General features: G+C 36.7%; 1 protein-coding gene and 1 long non-coding RNA gene across 2 annotated transcripts; both read right to left on the bottom strand.

Annotated features, from left to right (window-relative positions):
- Positions 1-597: 597 nt before the first annotated feature.
- LOC110227734 lies at positions 598-1,645 on the bottom strand. The gene is made up of 2 exons (XM_021023140.1): positions 1,063-1,645; positions 598-968 (listed from the first exon to the last, which is right to left on the bottom strand). The coding sequence occupies exons 1-2, from the start codon at positions 1,627-1,629 to the stop codon at positions 879-881; spliced, it is 657 nt and encodes a 218-aa protein (XP_020878799.1). The 5' UTR covers positions 1,630-1,645; the 3' UTR covers positions 598-878.
- A 17,039-nt stretch (positions 1,646-18,684) lies between these two features.
- Positions 18,685-19,364, bottom strand: LOC9308563. The gene is made up of 4 exons (XR_002331550.1): positions 19,262-19,364; positions 19,089-19,182; positions 18,889-19,029; positions 18,685-18,792 (listed from the first exon to the last, which is right to left on the bottom strand). It is a non-coding gene; the product is annotated as an uncharacterized LOC9308563 (long non-coding RNA).
- Between the last annotated feature and the right edge of the window lie 504 nt (positions 19,365-19,868).

Genomic DNA, 19,868 nt, shown 5'->3' with positions numbered 1-19,868 from the left:
TCATGTTTAATTGTTTGTTTTAACATCTATGTTTAAGATTTTATTTATGTAGCTTTTGTTATCGCGGAACTTAGTAGTCGATATTCAGTTTGTTAGTTGTTTAAGATAGTTTTTTTGGTAGTTTCTAAATCATCTTCCATATCATGTTTTAAGTTTAATTTTCCTAAATTATACAACTTCTCATTTTATCTTTCAGTTTGTTACTTATTTTAGATATTTTTTTTGTTAGTTGTTAACCAATATACGTTTCTAAATCATCTTCTATATCATATTTTAAGTTTAATTTGTCTAAATTATATAACTTCTCCTTTATTTCTTTAATTTTGTATCTCATTTATAACCATTTTACGACGAACCTTTATTTCTTTCACATTCATTAGACGGTAATCTTATTCTTAGCGAAGTCGTTGTTGTCTTATCTTTTTAGTACAGGACGCTAGTTACCTTTCAAGTTGCTAAATTTCAAAGAGGGTATATATCGTGGTACATATTTTGTTGCCGCATATCATTCAACATAAACATATATTTAACATTCATAAGGAAGGTTTGTCGGGATCGCCCCTGATTGCAGATAATACACATTTTTAGGATCAGGATCCGTACGTATATACATTGAAAATTTTCTGATCTCCGAATTCTTGTTATTTATAAAACATGACTTCTTCTGAGTCTTCTAATCGCGGCACCATCCTTTCAAACCCTCCCTAGTCCAAAAAACAGTCTCCTTCCTCCATCTGCTACCGCCAAAAAACCTTTTCCCTCCTCGATCACTTGCCTCCCTGCAGGACATTATTTTTCAATTAGCACACGTTTCCATGTGTTATCTGATAACACCCCCCTTATCGAATCTACTTGTACTCATAGAGAATCATTGTTAGTTATATATTTTTTACCGCTATCGGTCCCCGGCATGTTGCCTTGTTATGGCCAAATCCCCTGCAGCGTGAACACCTTTTCGCCGAAGTTCTCTGAAATTTTTTAAAAACTTCATTATTACATATCACAAGAGCCCGATAACTATATATGTTATTTGTTAACACTCTTATCCCGTAGCTAACTTACCTTAAACTCCCCCCTTGACAGCATCCTTCTTTTTCTTGGGCGACCTGGCGGCCTGCGGACATATGGTGGGGCCAGTTTTCCCCCTCCGATATCATCTGGGGATGGAGTTAGTGTATCCATATCTGGGACCGGCATTATTATGCCTTGGTAGGCCAACCTTAGATGAGGCACTGTGTGATGTATGCCTACCATTGTGTCTACCCGAATCCCCTCTTTTATACTTGCTGCTATTGCGTGGGAACAAGGAATTGTTAATAGCTGGAACTCCCTGCATGTGCAAGTTCTCTCCCACAAGTTTACAACAAATCCGGAGTCATTTCTATCTCTCACTTCATAATTGGCCTCCCCGATCTTAAGCACCACATATCCAGCTCCTTTCTCAAAATTCTCAATCACCATTTCATTCACTTTGGGTGGTAAAATGTTTCCCTCCTGCTGAGCAGCTTCTCGCCTGAGGGCAAACCATGTAACCAGCGTGGTTCGGAGTGATTCTAGAATAGAAATTACCGGATAATCCCGAGCCATTGTTAAGACATTATTTAGCGACTCCGCTATGTTGCTCGTCATGAAGTTAAACCGATCTCCAACGAAATGCGATCTAGTCCAATGCTCAAACCCGATTCCTGTTAGGTAATCTGCGCATGGTGGGTGCATTGCTCTTATCTCAGCAAATATTCTGTTGAAATCACTTAGTCGGTAAGCTCTTGCTGCTCTCGCTACTAGAACACTTAACGCCTCAGATTTGAACATTGCTACAATGTTCCTTTTCAGATGTACCACGCAAGCTGCATGTGAAGCCATTGGGTAAACATGTACCATCATTAATGAGGCGTTATTTTGTTTATAGAGTATATCCTAGCCATCTCAACAAATGTAATATGTAATTAAATATTTATCTTGCTAATTCGTATATTATCTTGCTATTGTTTAAGTTATTGCTAAAAAATCAACCTACTAGTCTTCTGTTTGAGGATTTCGTCATACCTTACGGATGCTTGTATAAATTGATGAGTGTCTGTCTGACACAAACACTAGATCTGGATCATCAGGTATCGCATCCGTTAGCCTCTCCATGAACCATGTCCATGCATCATCGTTTTCGCTGTTCACTATCCCAAAAGCAATTGGGAAAACTTGGAAATTGGCATCCTGAGCGCTTGCAGCGATTAAGCATCCTCCATACCGTCCCCTTAGGTGAGTGCCATCAATCACTATCACTTTCCTCATATATTCATATCCTTGGATGGAAGCTTGGAGTGCGAAGAACAAATACTTAAAGCGTTCCACACCGGAGCTATCTTTCTCTGTCTCCAAGGCCACCAATGAATTAGGGTTTGTCTCCAACAGAAGTTTGAAGTAAGGTTGAATTAAAGCATAGCTCCCCATTGCCGAACCCATCGCATTGTCCATTGCTATTTCTCTGGCCCTCCACGCTTTCCAGTAAGACACATTAAGGCTAAATTCTTGTCGTAGCATTTTCCTCAACTCGTTAGGTCGTGGTCCTCCCCCAACTCCAAGATACTTGGTCCGCATTAATTTCCCGATAACCGCAGTTGATGCTTGCTTATGGAAGTCTCCTCGCGCGTCAACACTACAAGTATGATGGAGAGTCGCGCTTTTTACTTCGAAACGCTCGCTACCCTTTAGCTTTGTTGCGTAAACCCGCCACGGGCACGTGTGGCTGACGCAAACCGCTAACAGTATGTTGGGGCATGATTTGGCGTAAATGAAATGAAATTTTCGCCTTATTGCATGAATAGCAAGCTTTGTTGCACAGTCTTCCTTACTTTTGAACAACCTGCCAATGAATATGTCATCCCCTTCGTAGTCTGCATCCATCAGGGCCCGATGCAAATAATCTGTCAATGAAAATAGTAATCGATAAGTTAAGTAATGACTTGATAACACAGTTAGCACATTATTTTCGTTAGCAACTATTGTCGCTATCGAATCAACTGTTATCATCGTAATAGGTATCTGTAACTAGGATATGTTATCTGCTACTTTTTTAAGCAAAGGCAACTAAATACACTTAACCTACCTTCTTCTCCCGGGTCGTCAAAGTACGGTGGTGCGTCTCTATCATACAGGACTGTTGGAACCGGAGTTTCCTTCAAAACCATCTCCCCCATTTTTGTTCCTACCGTCGCCGTTGATGCCTCTCCTAAATCTTGAATTGTTCTGGCGCCGGGGACTGATAGTGCCTTTCTCTTATTCATGTTTGTTGTATCAGTCGGTCCCATACATAGCGGCCCATCTGGGTCTGAGTAATAGTGAGCTAGCATGTCTTCCCCTACATTCAGTAATAACACTCCAAGTTAGTTAGCACGTAACACTACAATTACGATAAGTTCACAGTTATCCAGTAACTTACCTATCTGTGACAGGCAGTTGTTGCTCGATATATCTGTGTCATCCATCAGCTCGTCACTCTCGTAGCTTAAGCTTTCAGATAGCTCTGTTGGCGTTCCATATGTTGAGTCCGTTGATGATACAGATACTATCATTGGCCCACCCGCATTTGGTTCCGCACTTGCAAGTGTTAGTTGGACTTCGCTGTTTGGATTTGCACCATCTTTATGTTGATCTCCGAAATCAAGTGCTCTTGCTGTTCTCTTGTCCGATGTTTTTTCCTCCACTGCTCTGTCTGGAACCCCCAGTGTCATCTCTGTTGCATAAATTTCTCTCAACATCTCAGCTTGTTTATATTTTCTCCACACCTCAAATTCCAAATCTCTCCTTGTCTCCTCGTCAATGGCTGGCTCTTTCCCTTTCGCGCTTACTCCATTATCTGGCTGTGTCATGTTTATTGGATTAACACTTCCTGTCCCGGTCATGCCCTGGTTGTCATTGATTACTACCCCTCCGGCCTGTTGTCTTCTCAACGCGCCAGCCATACCTTCTGGTAGGGTAACTTGTGGGCTACTACTCCCGGCCGCGTTATCTGATAGATTACGGAGTAACATCTTCGTTATCGCAGTGTCCCAGACAGCCCTCGTCTCTGCACTGTTCCAATATCTGTCTGATATTGCCTCTGCGCTCATGCTTCCGATGTCGATGTGGCTTCTGTATGAGTTCACTGTACGCTCTATCATCGACCCTCTCACGATTTTAACCTTCAGATGCATCTCCTCAAGATCTGCTCGGATGGCCATAAACAACGTCATATCTTCGTCGTCGAGAATGTGTATGGGGTTCGCTCGCTGCCAATCTGGTCCCATCATCCATTGCGGCCATTGATAAGACAGCTCGATATCATCCTCCGGTCGGAGATTAAGTTTGTATTTCACTACTTCGACAACTCTTGCTTAACTGTCTTTTTCTCGCAAACGGACGGCTAGACAGAAACCTTCTATCTCGGATACATGTTCGTAGCACCCGGTTTCGTCCTTTTTCCACTCTCCTCGCACAAGCCGGACGGCCAGCGACATTTTTCTCCTGTATAAACAGCATGGTAAAAGTTTTGTTAACGACTGCCCTTTTTTCAAAAATAACAAGTAGCTATATATATAGGTAGAAGACCAAAGAGAAATCTCCATAACTACACACCTGAGACTTAAATGCTCTGTCTTTCTTTCTCTTTTAGTTTTTAGCGGTTGCAGTGTTTAATATGTTAGTTGTTTGAGTTCTTCTTGTTGCAGCAATGTCGATATGGAGATAATAAATAGCCAAACATGTAGCTTCCATATCTGCGAAATCGATTGCGTATCACATCTAATCATTACTTCTTAACTTCTTTTTTAGTTTCCCAGCGGGCGGCGTAAAATCTTGGTAGATTTTCCCAGCATTTAATGCTCGTTATCTCGCGGCAGTTGGCTATCGATTTTTGTGGGGTTCTAGGAGTAATTTCGTCATATTTATTTTGCAAGAAAATGTCAACCTAAATAACTAAATGAAATGTACAGATCCTTAATTATTTGCCACTGCAGGTATAGATATTTTATTAACCCTTTATGTTTTTACTTGTTTTTATCTTTCTCAAAACCAGTACTTTATGTTTTTTTTTTTTGCCTTTATATGATTTAAATTGTTTAATTTGCTAGTCAAAGGAATTTCATGATTTTGCTGGAACCAGCTAAATTGCTTGAAAGAAATAATATATTTATAAGAAATTTACTTTTTTTTGACAAAAAAAAAAAAGAAAGAAATTTACTTTTTATTCTTACTATAAGAAAAAGATTAAAATAATAATGGTTATCTCCTTTTGTGTCTTCCAAATTAATTTTACATATATTTTTAAAATTTCAAAACTCTTTTTTATGTTCTTTGTTTTCGACAACATACGATGTAGAGTTAAAACTCAGATTGGTAACAAATCGATGATACTAATATAAATCATTAGACTTCATGTTTTACGTAATTCTAATCTAATATTTAAAGTAAATAAACATCTGATTGGACATAAAATAGTGTTAGAAGAAAATATCAAATTTATTAGTTTTATGTTAGTGATCGATGTTCCAAATTAACAACATAAAAATAAGTTATTCGATGCAACGAAAAATCCAAAAAAAAAAAACAAAATTCAATCTTAAAATGAAAATTATTAGTTTTAGGTTAGTGATCGATGTTCCAAAAATTTTTATGTCGTGAATCACTTTATGTCAAAAATCTTAAATATAACGTTTGAGCGTAAATTTCACGTAGATTCCAATAAATAATTGCATAATGAACTACACAAATGCATCATTAAATTACAAATTTTGTATCGTTTCCAACGAACACCTGTTTATACATCCCAAATCCATTGTATATTATGCTAATTTGGTATATTCGGATGAGATTCATTGATTAAATCTGTTAATTTTTTATAACAGTTAACTTTGTTAATTTGCCAGGTTTGTTGACTTTGGTTGTTTTGTAGAAGCTTTTTAATATGTGTAGCATGAAGCATAAATGAGTGAATGAAATAGAAACGATAACATGAAAATTGTGAAACAAAATTAATGCGTGTTTTATATTCTAATCTTGATATAACCATAGGTTATTAGATAGATAAGAAGATACAAGACCACCATAATTTGTACAAGCTGTGAGCTGAACATAACCAATAAAGAAACGTCTAAATAAAGTTATCATTATCAAGTGATAAAGACGCTAGAATCCACCACCAATTGTTTTTACAAACCCATATGATCTAAACAAATCCAAAACGTTACAAAAACTATCAAAATTCTCAAACTCGTTTTCTACCATTATTTAATAAAAGTGAATCCTTGTATAATATAAAATACAATAAAGATCATCATACAATTTAGTCTACATGAATGACATTTAGAACACCCAACATACACGAATAAGAGAGAAATTGACTAAAATAAATGCGGTCTTCTTTAGTGACGAAAGTGCCTCTTCAAAAGACTTTAGGGCTGAACAAGCATCCAATATATTTCAACACAAGACATCCATCCTCTGAGATTGTAAACCTTGAATTAAAAGTTGATTAGACCAAAAATAACATGGTCAAATCTAGCCTATATACTCTTCTCCATTGCTTGTGATTATTCATTTGCTTGCAACTCTTCTCCCGCATCACCCATTTTGGGTTCAAAAGAACCTTTCCTCAAATCCATCAACTCTTCCTCATTAAGATATGGAAAATGATCTCCCATATTGAAAGTAATTGAAACTACATAATCGCATAAAAGCTCAAGTTTGTAAGAATTTCACCAAACTTCTCAAATATCTTGTATGGATATTATTATGTCTTTGGTATAAGTTTTGATTTGCGCTTTTTCAGAAACCATTCTTTCCTTAAGTGGAATTAGACTAGATTACTTGGTTTCAAAAATTTCAGACAGCTAGTTCTTGTTGGTTTTCTTTCTTTTTTTACTTATCACTCACCTTCTCTTGCACGAACATTCTCATATAATTTTTTCATTGTCTTAATCCTTTCTATTATTTCATAATTTAATGGAAACTCACAATATAATGATATTAGATCAATAAGAGTAAGAAGAATTTATACCATATTAAATTTATCATCTAAGAAAAGAATTTTGAAGAATCCAAAACAAAACAAAACAAAGCTATTTGATTTGGCGACGAGCTGTTTGTACCAACAACAAATTTACATAATATTAGCTTTAAGTTACAGTGTGATGTCTCAGTCTTTTCTTCGTTTAATTCACAATGAATAAATAATAATTTAAATATCTCAAATGTAACGCCTGAGCATGAAATCCGGCACAATCACGATAAATAAGTGCACTATTAACTGAAAGATATAACATTACTAATTAAGAAATATTTAACTTTATCCAACAAATATGTGTATTATAGACACAAGTCCATTGATTATGTTAATTTGGCATATATGTGTCAGGTCCATTGACTCTGCTGATTTTGGTAGGTCTATTAAATTTGTTAATTTGCTAGGTTCTTTTATTCTGGTAATATGGTAGAAATTTTCATCTACTAATTTTGGAGGGTTCGTTGATATAATTGACTCTTCTAATTTCTTATGTCCATTTACTCTTACAAATTAGCATAGGCATTACTTTGTAAATGCAAAAAACCACTAATGTACCATATTTCATGGAATCACTAGCTCAGATTCTATAGCCTTTTCATTATTTTAGTTTTATAACAATCACCTTTTTACTAATTTTAGTTTATTAAAAATATTATATATTGAACTATAAACTCAAAGAATAAGGAGAAATGTTTTACCATTTACAAAGAGCATATATATGCTTCGTAGGACGCAAGATCATTGATTATATATGTAAATTTGGCATTTCCGTGTCAAGTCTATTGACTCTACTAATTTTGTAGCTTTATTAACTTGGCCAATTTGCCATGACCTTGGTAATTTTGTAAGTTAAGAAGGTTTGTTGATAATTCATTCTCCTAATGATATATCTATTTAGTCTTACAAATTAGCATCTGCATAACTTTGGAAATCAAAAGTGAAGTGGTGTGGTGTGTATGGATCAAAGATTGCAAATTAGGGTTTCTCTCAAGATAGGTGAAGTACCACCCTCTCTCATCCTCTTTCTTAGAGAGTGCAAGGATTATTTATAAGAATTGTACCAGACCCGGGTCAAAGCCCGGGTTTATGCGACTAGTTCGTGTTCCAAGCTATACGAGTTAGAAGACCGAGTATTGTATATGCTTCTAGCGATGGCGAGGTGATTGGAATGTCTCATGCAGTCCGTTATCTTTGATTTGATGACTTCCTAGACGAAAGAATGTGCTTCTAGTGTGTAAGTAATGTGAACACCTTACATTAAATATCTTGTCAGCTGTGAGGTGGTTTAGTCAATGGCCAGCTAGATCATCCGAAAAGTGATCGTGATTCTTATTCTTGGAAAATGTTATTTTGAAAGTCCATTCGCTGAATTGCTGCTGCTTGTCATAATTATTCTAATATTTTTAAAAGATCAAGTCTTAAAATTATTTCCAAATTCTAAGCGATTTTTTATTAAAACACTATCAACCACCTCTAGTTCAAATGAAGTTGTGAAATCTAAAATATATTATTGTTTCTTTTATTACGGAATATCTCCACAAATAATATTAAATTTCTCTAAATATAATGGTGACAAAATGCGGCTATTGCAAGTGAACCAAATTGCAGTCGATTATTATTCTCTCTGTTTCAAAATATAGGATGTTTTAGGAATTTTTTTTTTTTCAAAATATAAGATGTTTACAATTTTCTATGCAATTTTTCAATACATTTGATATTTTATGACCATTAGTATTCAACAGTCTTTTGTACCATTAGTTGAATTTTATTAAATTAAATATTAAATGATAGTTTTTTTAAAAAATAAAATTTTAAAGTGTGTGCATTTAGCTAAAACATCTTATATTTTAAAACAGAACGAGTATATATTATGATAATGTCACCAACATCTCAAAATAGGCCATACGTAGACTCATCCAAAGTTATATATTTTAATGACAATAGGATTCATTCTATAAACAAAAATATACAGAATATTCAGATATGGATGATGAACACATCAGCTTTGATCAATCCCACGGACGCGGAGATTCGCAGATTTGCCTTCTCGCTCTGCTTTTTAGTTTTGTCAACGCTTCTTGTACCTTATTGGTACGAACCAAGAGACACTTTTCTAGATTCTTTTTTTTTTTTTTGACATCTTCATTGTCAACTTCAAAAGTCAATGGCTTTTGTTATAAGTTTGGTATATCCAAGTTAGAATATTTCTCAAGAGGACCATTTTTACATCACAATAAACAGGCCAATGTTTACTTGGAGAGAGATTCGAAGTGGCATTTTGATTTATTATGTATTTTGATTTGATTTGGTATTAGTTTGTTATAGTTTGGATTCGGTTTGATTTGGTATTAGTTTGTTATAGTTTGGATTCGGTTTAAATGTGAATAAAAACTAACAAAACAGATCGATAGGAGAATACAAAACCACCTTTATCGTTATTCAATAATTGAAATAAAATAAGTGATAAAGAGATGCAAATTTCATGATTTAGACAAAACACCTAAGAATCTTCTTGTTATTATGGTGATTAGAAAAACTCCTAAATCTATGTAGGCTAGTGGGGGTAGTAAATTTATAGTATAAAATAAAAAATTATATAATATTAAATTATCATTACAAATTTACTAATTAGTCATTACCTTGTTTATTTAACTAATAGTTAAAATATGTAGATTAGGTATAATGGTTCGGTTCGACTTCAAACCAAAAAAGTTCAGGTTTAAGAGCAATTTAACCAGACGGTTATGTGCATGGATTTTACTTTGGTATGGGTTGGTGATAACATCGTATTTTTACATATTTTTAGCTATTATTGTTTTATGTTTTAGGAATCATTTGGTGTGATTTCAAGGCCAAAGAGATGATATTTACGTATTTTAGGAGTTAAGAAGGCTTTATGAGTTTTAAAGCAAAAAAGACCAAAAGAGGACACAAACACGTTTCTGGACAGATTCGAAGCTCCGAAGGTTTTGCATCCGTTGGAGACCTTCCCCTGCATAAAATTGAGAGATCTTGAACTCTATGGAAAGCTAGAAGAGTCAGGATTCACGGCAAACTGAAATTAGACTCATACGATCAACAGTCGTTTTTAATGCATGTTTGAATGGAGCCTTGTCCGAGACCGGTCACAAGGAGTGTGACTGGTGGTGAGGCCCCTCTTGGGACCGATCACGGCCCACCTGTCAGTTGTGGTGCCTTCTCTAGAGCCCGATTAAGAAGCACATACTCGTTCTGAAGCCTCGTCCCTGCACTTAAATGAAACTATGTAGTTTTGCCAGAAAAACCTTAAACCGACTTCTGACATTCCGAGACTTATAAATACTTGTTGTAAACTCTAAAAGAGAGGGTATCTCGAGGAGTGTCTTTCTTGTGAATATCATAAATATTGGTACCGTCGAGAAATTTGTGATATTTTAAAGAAGTACCAAACTAACGAAAACAATACTTATCTACACGAAACTAAATTCACATCCTTTTTTATTTAATTACAACTTTTACATGTTTATGTTAATTTTATTTGACATGAAAGTGAGCTATGAACTAGTCATAATCATTTCATTAAGTTCCTATGTGCTAACGTTCATATTTGTCTATGATGTAGATGTTGGTGAAAGGACTTTCCTAAAATTAGGTAAAATTCATCAATATTTTCTATAATGAAGAGCAATCAAAATAAATTCTAATTAACACAGTAAAAATACTTTTTTCATAAACATTTAAACAATTTTTTGTATTCAATCAAAAATATCTTTCATTTTTTATAAGCCACATTTACTCTTCTTATATTTATGAGTTAATTATATTAGTAAGTTATGTTGCATTATCAATTATACTATAGTTGTATACACACAGAGCCGTTCCTAGAAATACGGAGGCCGGAGGCGGTATTTAAAACAAAAACTTTTAAAATAACAATTAAAATTCTACATGAATAAAGAATGAAAATAAAACAAAATATTTAATTTTATTACTATATTAATCTGAGAATGTGAATATATTAGTAATAGTAATTTATAATTTCAAGGTTTGATTTGTTATGTTCATTCAGTTTTTAATTTAAAAGACCATATAAACTATACCCAAGAAGTGAGCCTTTAATTATTACAATAGACAAAAGTATACGAAATCTTTACAATTTTTCCAAAAAAAAACTGGCCGTGGGCGAAAGTTTCATTTTGCCTCACGTAGCCACGGCTCTGTATACACATTTGATAAATGATCATCTAAATGAATATATGTCAATATTACACATAAATTATACATGGTGTAAATATTCATAGATTATTTAAGCAATTTGCATAAAAGATGCTCAGAAATTAACTTAAAATATATATATTTTTTGATTCAATGTAAAATTTATTCCAAAAAAAATCTTTTTTACAAAAAAACTTTACATAAACTTACTTAAATATATCTTAAATATGCAAAAAGAAACAACTATAGACATGTATGTTTTGGAGAAGGGAACACTTACATAATGTCACTAACTCTCCATGCACGTCCAAGCCACACTCTTGCGCATCCTTTTATCTTGCAATTCACGAAGGCAAATCCCATTCACTCTGTTAATGTTTCCTTACCATTTGTTGTAATACACTTGGTTGTATTTTCCTTTGCAATGGACTGAATTGTACAATCGTGCAAAAATAATGGTTTGAGATTTGTTTATTTACATGTAAAAAAGTTTATATGCGAAAACATTAATAACGACAATGTTGTATTTTTTGTTACTTTGTAAAGCAATCTCCCGTTACCGAATATGAAATCGATCGATCCTTCGATGAAACACTCTTTGAACAAATGTCATCCTTCTTGGTCCAAAAGTGTGTCTTGGTTCTCATAGAACCCACATCCATAGAAGGCGGCATTGTCTCCTACAACTTTTAGAGCCACCGCTTGTGCACCGATTGCTCCAGGGTTTGGTGCTGGAGACATGTTCTTATACTGCGAGAGACATGTTTTTATACCAAGCAAATTATGAACAAAAAAACGTTAAGTTAAGTACTAGGTTCATATAATACTAACTATCTACAAATGACGGAAAATTCAATTAGATATTTGTATATATAATTGTAATGAGTTTATCTTGACAAACATTTTATGATATATACATATTTAGTGGTTTGCTTTTAATTAAAATTTGATAGAAGTCAATTTTATTTGTAATGAGGTCAATTTATAATAACTAATCAAAATTGAACTAGTTTAAAACATCTATGGATGTCAATTGACTCTACGGTAGAACACAGCCTTTGCCAGTCCATATGGTGTAAATGTTCATAACTTACTTAAAAAACATAACTTATCTAAAAAATAGCACAAAAACATAACTATATTCACCCAACAATTGCTTGTACTTGCTTGAATCCGGGACAACATTGATAGTATAAGGATTGTATCAATCTTATTAATGAGAGAATGAGGATTACACATATTTATACAACGTCTAGAGAAGATTAGGGTTTAGCTAATTATACAAAAATTACATTTAGTATTCTAACTAAGCATTATTTACATAATACTCCTATACGCCCCCTCAAGATGGAGGTACCGGTGTAACTCCAATCTTGACACATGCCTTTTGAAATCGTGATCTTGGGAGAGGCTTGGTTAGTGTGTCCGCCAATTGATCATCGGTAGAAACGTGAGAGACACGAAGCATACCACCTTGAATCTGGTTGCGAACAAAGTGATAATCGAGAGCAATATGCTTCATACGAGAGTGGAATACAGGATTTGCACAAAGATACGTCCCCCCAATATTATCACAATAAATAACCGGCGCTGTAGCAATAGGTATTTTGAGCTCAGTAAGGAGAGAACAAAGCCATTGTACCTCGGAAGCAGTGTTGGCGACAACCCGATATTCAGCCTCGGTAGAAGAGCGAGCAATGCCGCGCTGTTTCTTGGAAGACCATGAAATGGGATTTCGACCATGATATATCAAGTAGCCATTAGTGGAGACATAGTCATCATTGTCACCAGCCCAATCCGCATCCGAGTATGCATGAAGGATCATCGGTGACATAGCTTGAAGATAGACACCGTGCGATAACGTACCCGCCACGTAATGCAGAATGCGTTTGGCTGCCTGCCAATGTGCATCACTTGGTTTGTGAACAAACTGTGAAAGACGATTAACCGCATAAGAGATATCCGGGCGTGTGAAAGCTAGATATTGTAGGCTGCCAACAAGTGAGCGATACGGTGCTGGACTTTCAAGCGGAGCACCATCCAAAAGTGTTAGTTTCGGAGAAGACTGCATCGGTGTCGTTACGGGTTTGGCATCTAACATGTTGTGGCGATTAAGCAAATCAGTAACATACTTGCGTTGCATCAAGTGAAGCCCTTTAGCAGAACGTGTGACTTCTATTCCAAGAAAGTAATGGAGATCCGTCGGGTCTTTGATGGAGAAGCGTTCTGCAAAAGATGCTAAGACTTGGGAAACCACACGATTATCGTTACCTGTCACAATGATATCATCCACATAAACTAGGACGTATGTGATTGTGTTGGCGGTGCTGAGAATGAATAGCGAGGTATCGGCTAAGGAATTCGTGAAACCGGTTGTGAGAAGAAACTGTTTAAGAGCCATATACCACGCCCTGGGAGCCTGTTTCAGTCCGTAAATAGGCTTCTTCAAGCGACAAACATATGAAGGACGATCCTTATCAACAAATCCCGGTGGTTGCGACATATAGACTTCTTCGGTAAGCTCGCCTTGTAAGAACGCATTGTTAACATCCAATTGCTTGATTGGCCAATTCTTTGTAACTGCTACTTCAAGAACGAGACGAATCGTCGTCGATTTGATAACCGGACTAAAGGTTTCCGCATAGTCTTTCCCATATTGTTGATGAAATCCTTTGGCGACGAGTCTTGCCTTGTATTGATCTAACATTCCGTTTGCAAGGAATTTGGTGGTGAAGACCCATCGGCAACCAACAATATTCTCAACTGTTAGTGAAGGAACTAAATCCCATGTCCGATTAAGTGCTAGAGCATCAAACTCACTGGAACACGCCCGGCTCCATTTCTCGTCTTTTAAGGCTTGTTGTATCGTTGTAGGCTCCTTTACGGTTTGTGGATGAGCTGTAACTGTCAGGCTTTGTTTCTGTTTGGGTTTTCTGATATTGTTTTTGGCTCTAGTTTGCATATTGTGGTTATTTTGTGGTGGTGCTAAAATTTGGTTATGTGGTTGAATAGACGTAGCTTGGTGTGATGTTTGGGAATCTGTTTGTGGCTAAGTCTGAGCTGTAGGTCGCAGCTCATTTTGGCGGTGAGCAGTGGGCTCGTGGGGAAGTCGGTTTTTCTGAGTCGAGGTTTGCGACTCATTTTGATTTTGAGCAGTGGGCTCAGAATTGGTAGAAGAAGAGGAGGAGATAGAATTAGGAGACAATACCTGCGTAGTGGAGTTCGGCGGTGACGGCGGGTGAAGGTCGTAGCGTGGGGGTCCCATTGAACTTGATGAGAACGGCGATGACTGTGAAGAGGAGCTGCTGTCAGCGGAACCGGAGGAAGAAGACGACAGATCGTGGTGTTGGTGAGTGGTGGACGGGCCTAATGGTGTTATTTGTTGATGGGCCTCCTTATTAAATGTTGTTGGGCCTGTCTCATTTAAATTCAAGTGATTTGTAGGCCCACCAGAACCAACTTCTTCTTCTTCAACACTTCGAGAGTGAGGAGCATCGGTAGTCAACGGAGCTGCAGCCACCGGTGCCACAAGCGCCGGCGACGATACCGGTGGTGGTAATTCCGGCGAGAGACGGTCTGGCCCGGAGAGAGAGTGCGATAAAGGAGATGACAAGCTTGAGGTGCCGGCCTGCGTTTCTTCCTCAATCGTTGGATTCGGCTTAGTGTCAAAAAGAAATATGGACTCCTCAAATTGAACATGACGAGAGACATAAACTCGTCCCGTCGGCTCATGTAAGCAATAATACGCACTCTGAGAGGTAGAGTAGCCAAGGAAGACACAACGTTGCGAGCGATCGTCAAGCTTGTGTGTCGTGTATGGTCTCAACCACGGGAAGCATAAACAACCAAAGATCCGCAGTTTCGTATAATTCGGTGACTGCCCAAACAGTTTTTCAAATGGAGATGCCATAGAGAGAACCGGGGTTGGCATGCGATTCAACAAGTAGACAGCAGTGGCGAAGGCATAGCACCAATACTTCTTTGGAATTGAAGCAGTAGACATTAAAGTTAGACCGGTCTCCACTATGTGTCGATGCTTGCGTTCGGCAATCCCATTATGTTCTGGCGTATGTGGTGGAGATGTGAGATGTGAGACACCATGCATTGCAAGAAATCCGCGTAGAGCAACAAATTCCCCTCCGTTGTCCGAAAAACAATGTTCCAAGTTTGTTTTGAAAACGATTTTCAACAAGAGCTTTAAAAGCTGGAAAAATTTCTTTGACATCCGATTTGCGTTTAAGTGGATAAAGCCATGTATAACGGGTGAAATGATCAACAAAAACAAGATAGTATTTGTGGTTATCGATAGAAAGAATTGGTTATGTCCAAACATCGGTATAAAGGTATTCAAGTGGTCTTGTGGAAACAATAGAGGTTTGAGAAAAAGGTTGCTTGTGGCTTTTATTAATAAGAAAATCGGAGCAAGATAAATGTTTTTGTGAAGAAGATGAAATTGAAAGAGAAAACTTAGAAATAATTGAATTCAAAATAGACGAAGAGGGATGTCCCAATCTTGAATGCCAAGATGTGAGAGTAGCTTTTGGACCAGAAGAAGACACCATTGCCATCGGTTTTGAAGATGTCACCGGCCACTCATACAGCTCGTTCTTAGTCCTGCCTTGGAATAATGGGACCCCCGTGCTGAGATCCTTCACCTGAAATGAGGCAGGGAAAAATTCAACAGACACACGATTAGTGTTACATAGACGATATACCGAGATTAGATTTTTTTGTATATCGGGAACACATAGAATTTTATCAAGTAGTAAAGCACGAGTTTGATTTGGTAGAAGTGAAGAACCCGTGTGTGAAATGGACATGGTAGAGCCGTCAGCAATGAGAACATCATCCCCGCCATTGTAAGGTTGATGAAGCGCGAGATTATTGAGGTCAGAAGTTAGGTGATGTGTCGCACCCGAGTCAAGAAGCCAAGGAGCTGCCGGATACGTGGAACCCATCGCAAGATTCGCGCGTGGCTGCCACGGGCGAAATGGAGAGTTCGGAGGAGCACCGGCGGATGCTTGGAGAGCATTGAGTTGTGGGCAGCGGCGAGCACTGTGTCCCTATGTATTACACAATTGACACTTGCCCAAGTAGGGTTTGGAAGCACGGGTGTCGGGTTTGTTTTGGTACTGTGATGGCTGCCACGAGTTGTTGTTGGTGTTGTTCCGTTTGCCGGAGTTGTTGCGGTTGTTGTTGTAGCCGGTGCGCTGTTGGACGTTGTTGGCGGAGACTGGAATTGTGGATGTTGCCGCAGCTAGTCTGGTGAGGAGTCGGGCTTCATGATTAAGAAGCCTTTCATGGACTTCCGTGATCTGAGGGGTTTTGTCTTTGCCTTGGATTTGATTAATGGCAGGCTGATATTCCTCGGGAAGCCCATTGAGAATGAGCTCGATTTGATCCTCGTGCTCCATAGGGCTGCCAAGGAGAGCGAGTTGGTCAAGGCGAGCAGTGACAGCTTGAATGTATTCGTCAATCGATTTGGTTCCCTTGTTCATCACCTTGAGTTGATCCCGTAGAATAAGGAGATGACCACGAGACGGATTGGCATATGTAGAGGCTAGCTTTGTCCAGATTTCTGCGGCAGTGGTGGTGCGAGCCACAAGTTTCTGAAGCGGAGGTGAGATAGTCCCAATGAGAGCGCTGTAAATGAGCTTGTCCTAACGTCGCCATTTCGCAAAATTTGGGTTGGGTGAAGTGGTGGTTCCAACCGTAACAGTGGCTGGTGGGACTTCTGAAGATTCATCGAGATGCTTGACGAGGTCATACCCATCAAAAAGGGCATGGACCTGAAGTTTCCAGGTGAGGTAATTGTCAGCGGTGAGCTTAGAAATGTTAGCCATGTTGATGTGAACAATGGCGTTTGAATTGAGAGAGATGACGTTATCGTGCGTGTTGGAAGACGACATGGTGTTGACGGCGGCTGGAAAGAAAAATTTGAAGGTTTTAGGTTTAGGAGCGTTTGCTCTGATACCATATAAGGATTGTATCAATCTTATCAATGAGAGAATGAGGATTACACATATTTATACAAAGTCTAGAGAAGATTAGGGTTTAGCTAATTATACAAAAATTACATTTAGTATTCTAACTAAGCATTATTTACATAATACTCCTATAGATAGCACTCTAAACACTGCTAAAGATATCTATGGATGATATCACTCTAAACACTGCTAACATTTACTCAAAACATAACCATGTGCATCAACAGTGAAAACAAGAGAAATCGAGAGATAGGAGCATGATCATAGAGAGATGATATTGTTGAGAGAAGAGCAATGGTGATGGTGAAGTTCATTTTGACCGACATACTTAAAAGAGTTTTTGAGTTTCTGAGATGTTTCAAGATTCAAAGCTTATCAAAATCTTTAGCACGGTGGTGGAGAATGGTTTGAGGAAAATAGTTAGGTTGAGAAAGTTTAGTAAACTTCGCTTAGTGAAATGCATTACTCCATCCATCCCAATATATATATTATGTTTTAGGCTTTTTCTTTGTTCCATCTTGAGTTTAATAGTTTTTAATTATTTAAATTATTTCATGTCTTTTTCTATTGATTGAATTTTTATAAATGAGAAAATATTTATTGTTTTTTAATCTTTGTGCTTTTAACCAAAACATCTAATACTCCCTCCGTTTCATATTACTTGTCATTCTAGGTTATTTCACACAAATTAAGAAAACGATTAAAGTTATTGTTTTACCCCTAATTAATACTCCTTCCGTTTCGTTTTACTTGTCATTTTAGAGTTAAAATTTTGTTTCATATTACTTATCGTTTTATATTTACAATGCAAATTTATGACTGATTTTCCAGTTTTAACCTGCTCATTAATTACATATATCAAACAAAAATACAAAATAATGTATTAATTAGGGGTAAAACAATAACTTTAATCGTTTTCTTAATTTGTGTGAAATAACTTAGAACGACAAGTAATATGAAACGGAGGGAGTACATTATTTTGTTTGATATATGTAATTAATGAGCTTAAAAAGTAGGGTTAAAACTGGAAAATCAGTCATAAATTTGTATTATAAATATAAAACGACAAGTAATATGAAACAAAATTTTAACTATAAACGACTAAGTAGAACGAAACGGAGAGAGTATAAGGACAGAGAAAGTACCATTTACGTAGAGAGATGTGCTAAACCAACAAAATTATTTCTCTTCAAATTTCCAATATTAAAATCAATACAAACATAACTATGGCATCTTGTGGATTGTACTACAATCCTACTAATATATAATTTTATTCCACTCAGTTTTGTTTTCACAATAATTTTGGTGGAGCATTTGAATAGATAACACACAAATAAATTGACAGAAACAATCTTGATATATAATCCATAGAAAAACATTTTTCTTATTATAATATTATCTCTAAATCCATGACTTGCTTTACTTCAACGCAAAAGATGAACATACAACTAATTGGCTTGTTTCAAATCCAAAGTTTCCATTTTCAATGATTTGGTGTGAATCAACTGGTTTCTGCAGCATGGATGCTCCTTTGAACCTCACCATTTGGTAGCATATCTTTATATACTTACTGAGCTGTAGCAACGAAGGGTGTTTAATTGTTGTGAGATTCTCTTAGAACAAATTTCAAAAGCTACACAATTCACAAACTAGTTAAATTCATCGCTTTACTTGTTCAGGTGCAAGTTTTCTGAACCCAAATTTGTTCATCCATAAATGCTCTTCCTCTTCAGCTGCTGGAACCACTATGCTTCCAACATTCAGGGATGAGAGTAGCTTCTCAATGCATGAAAAGAGCAATTGAAAGTAGCCCTGTTTTGTATAGAAACCTCATGAAACCTCGATTAAGGAAGGAACCTCAAAGACATTACCTTCTCTCGGCTGCACATGCGTGTTGCAACTAATGGAAGTTCTGCAACCTCTCGGCCAAATACTCTTAGTAGTCCAGCAGCAACAACAGTCGCACTGTATACAAGCCAAACCAATGTTTAACCGCAATATAAATGTGGCCTCTGGCTAGATAGCGACAGGGAAGAAATCTTACATAACAGTCAAAACAGGTATTTCAAAGTCAGGCTACTTGAAGCAGGCATTGATGGAAGTGTCCTCACCCGTAAACCATTCTCGGAAAAGACACCGCATAAACTTAGGGAACGATGGTAGAGTTTTAGCAAATTCCTATTGAGAGAAAATGTTTGTCATATGATTCCATTAAAAATGCAGAGAGAAACATAAGTTTCTGCATTTCAAGACATTTGTACATACTAACCAAATCAAGATGATAATTTATTTCATACATGATACATATATATACATGATTCAAGTATTAAGTTACTATACTTTAGGATAATGTAGACCTATTCAACCTTCCTTTGCCTTTTGTGTATTATGTACATAATTTTCCTTTCAAGATTTAAATGGAAAGAGAACCAGTCATCATCTATAAACCAGTTTGTTCTTTGTTTAACAGCACTAATTATCAAATCGAAACAAAATAATTGCTATCACATATAAATTTCTAACTCTAAATTTCGAAATGCAGAGGCACTTACATGAAAAATAGCCAATGCCTAAGATAGTAACATTCGGCTTTCAGGTAAAGTAACTTTGCCGCTGGTCAGTCTCCATCTGATGGAATATACATCATTTCT

The sequence above is a fragment of the Arabidopsis lyrata genome (assembly GCF_000004255.2).
Source record: "Arabidopsis lyrata subsp. lyrata unplaced genomic scaffold ARALYscaffold_6, whole genome shotgun sequence".
In the NCBI taxonomy this organism is placed as follows: domain Eukaryota; kingdom Viridiplantae; phylum Streptophyta; class Magnoliopsida; order Brassicales; family Brassicaceae; genus Arabidopsis; species Arabidopsis lyrata.
Note: the sequence above shows the minus strand (reverse complement) of the source record. Positions and strands in the feature narration are given on the sequence as shown.

What these genes read in the sequence shown, in the direction of transcription:
- LOC110227734 (XM_021023140.1), bottom strand. Translation starts at nt 1,629, where the DNA reads ATGACGAGCAACATAGCGGAGTCGCTAAATAATGTCTTAACAATGGCT. An exon ending in TGTCAAGGGGGGAGTTTAAG is followed by an intron (nt 969 to 1,062) that starts GTAAGTTAGCTA and finishes AAAAAATTTCAG; the next exon opens with AGAACTTCGGCGAAAAGGTG.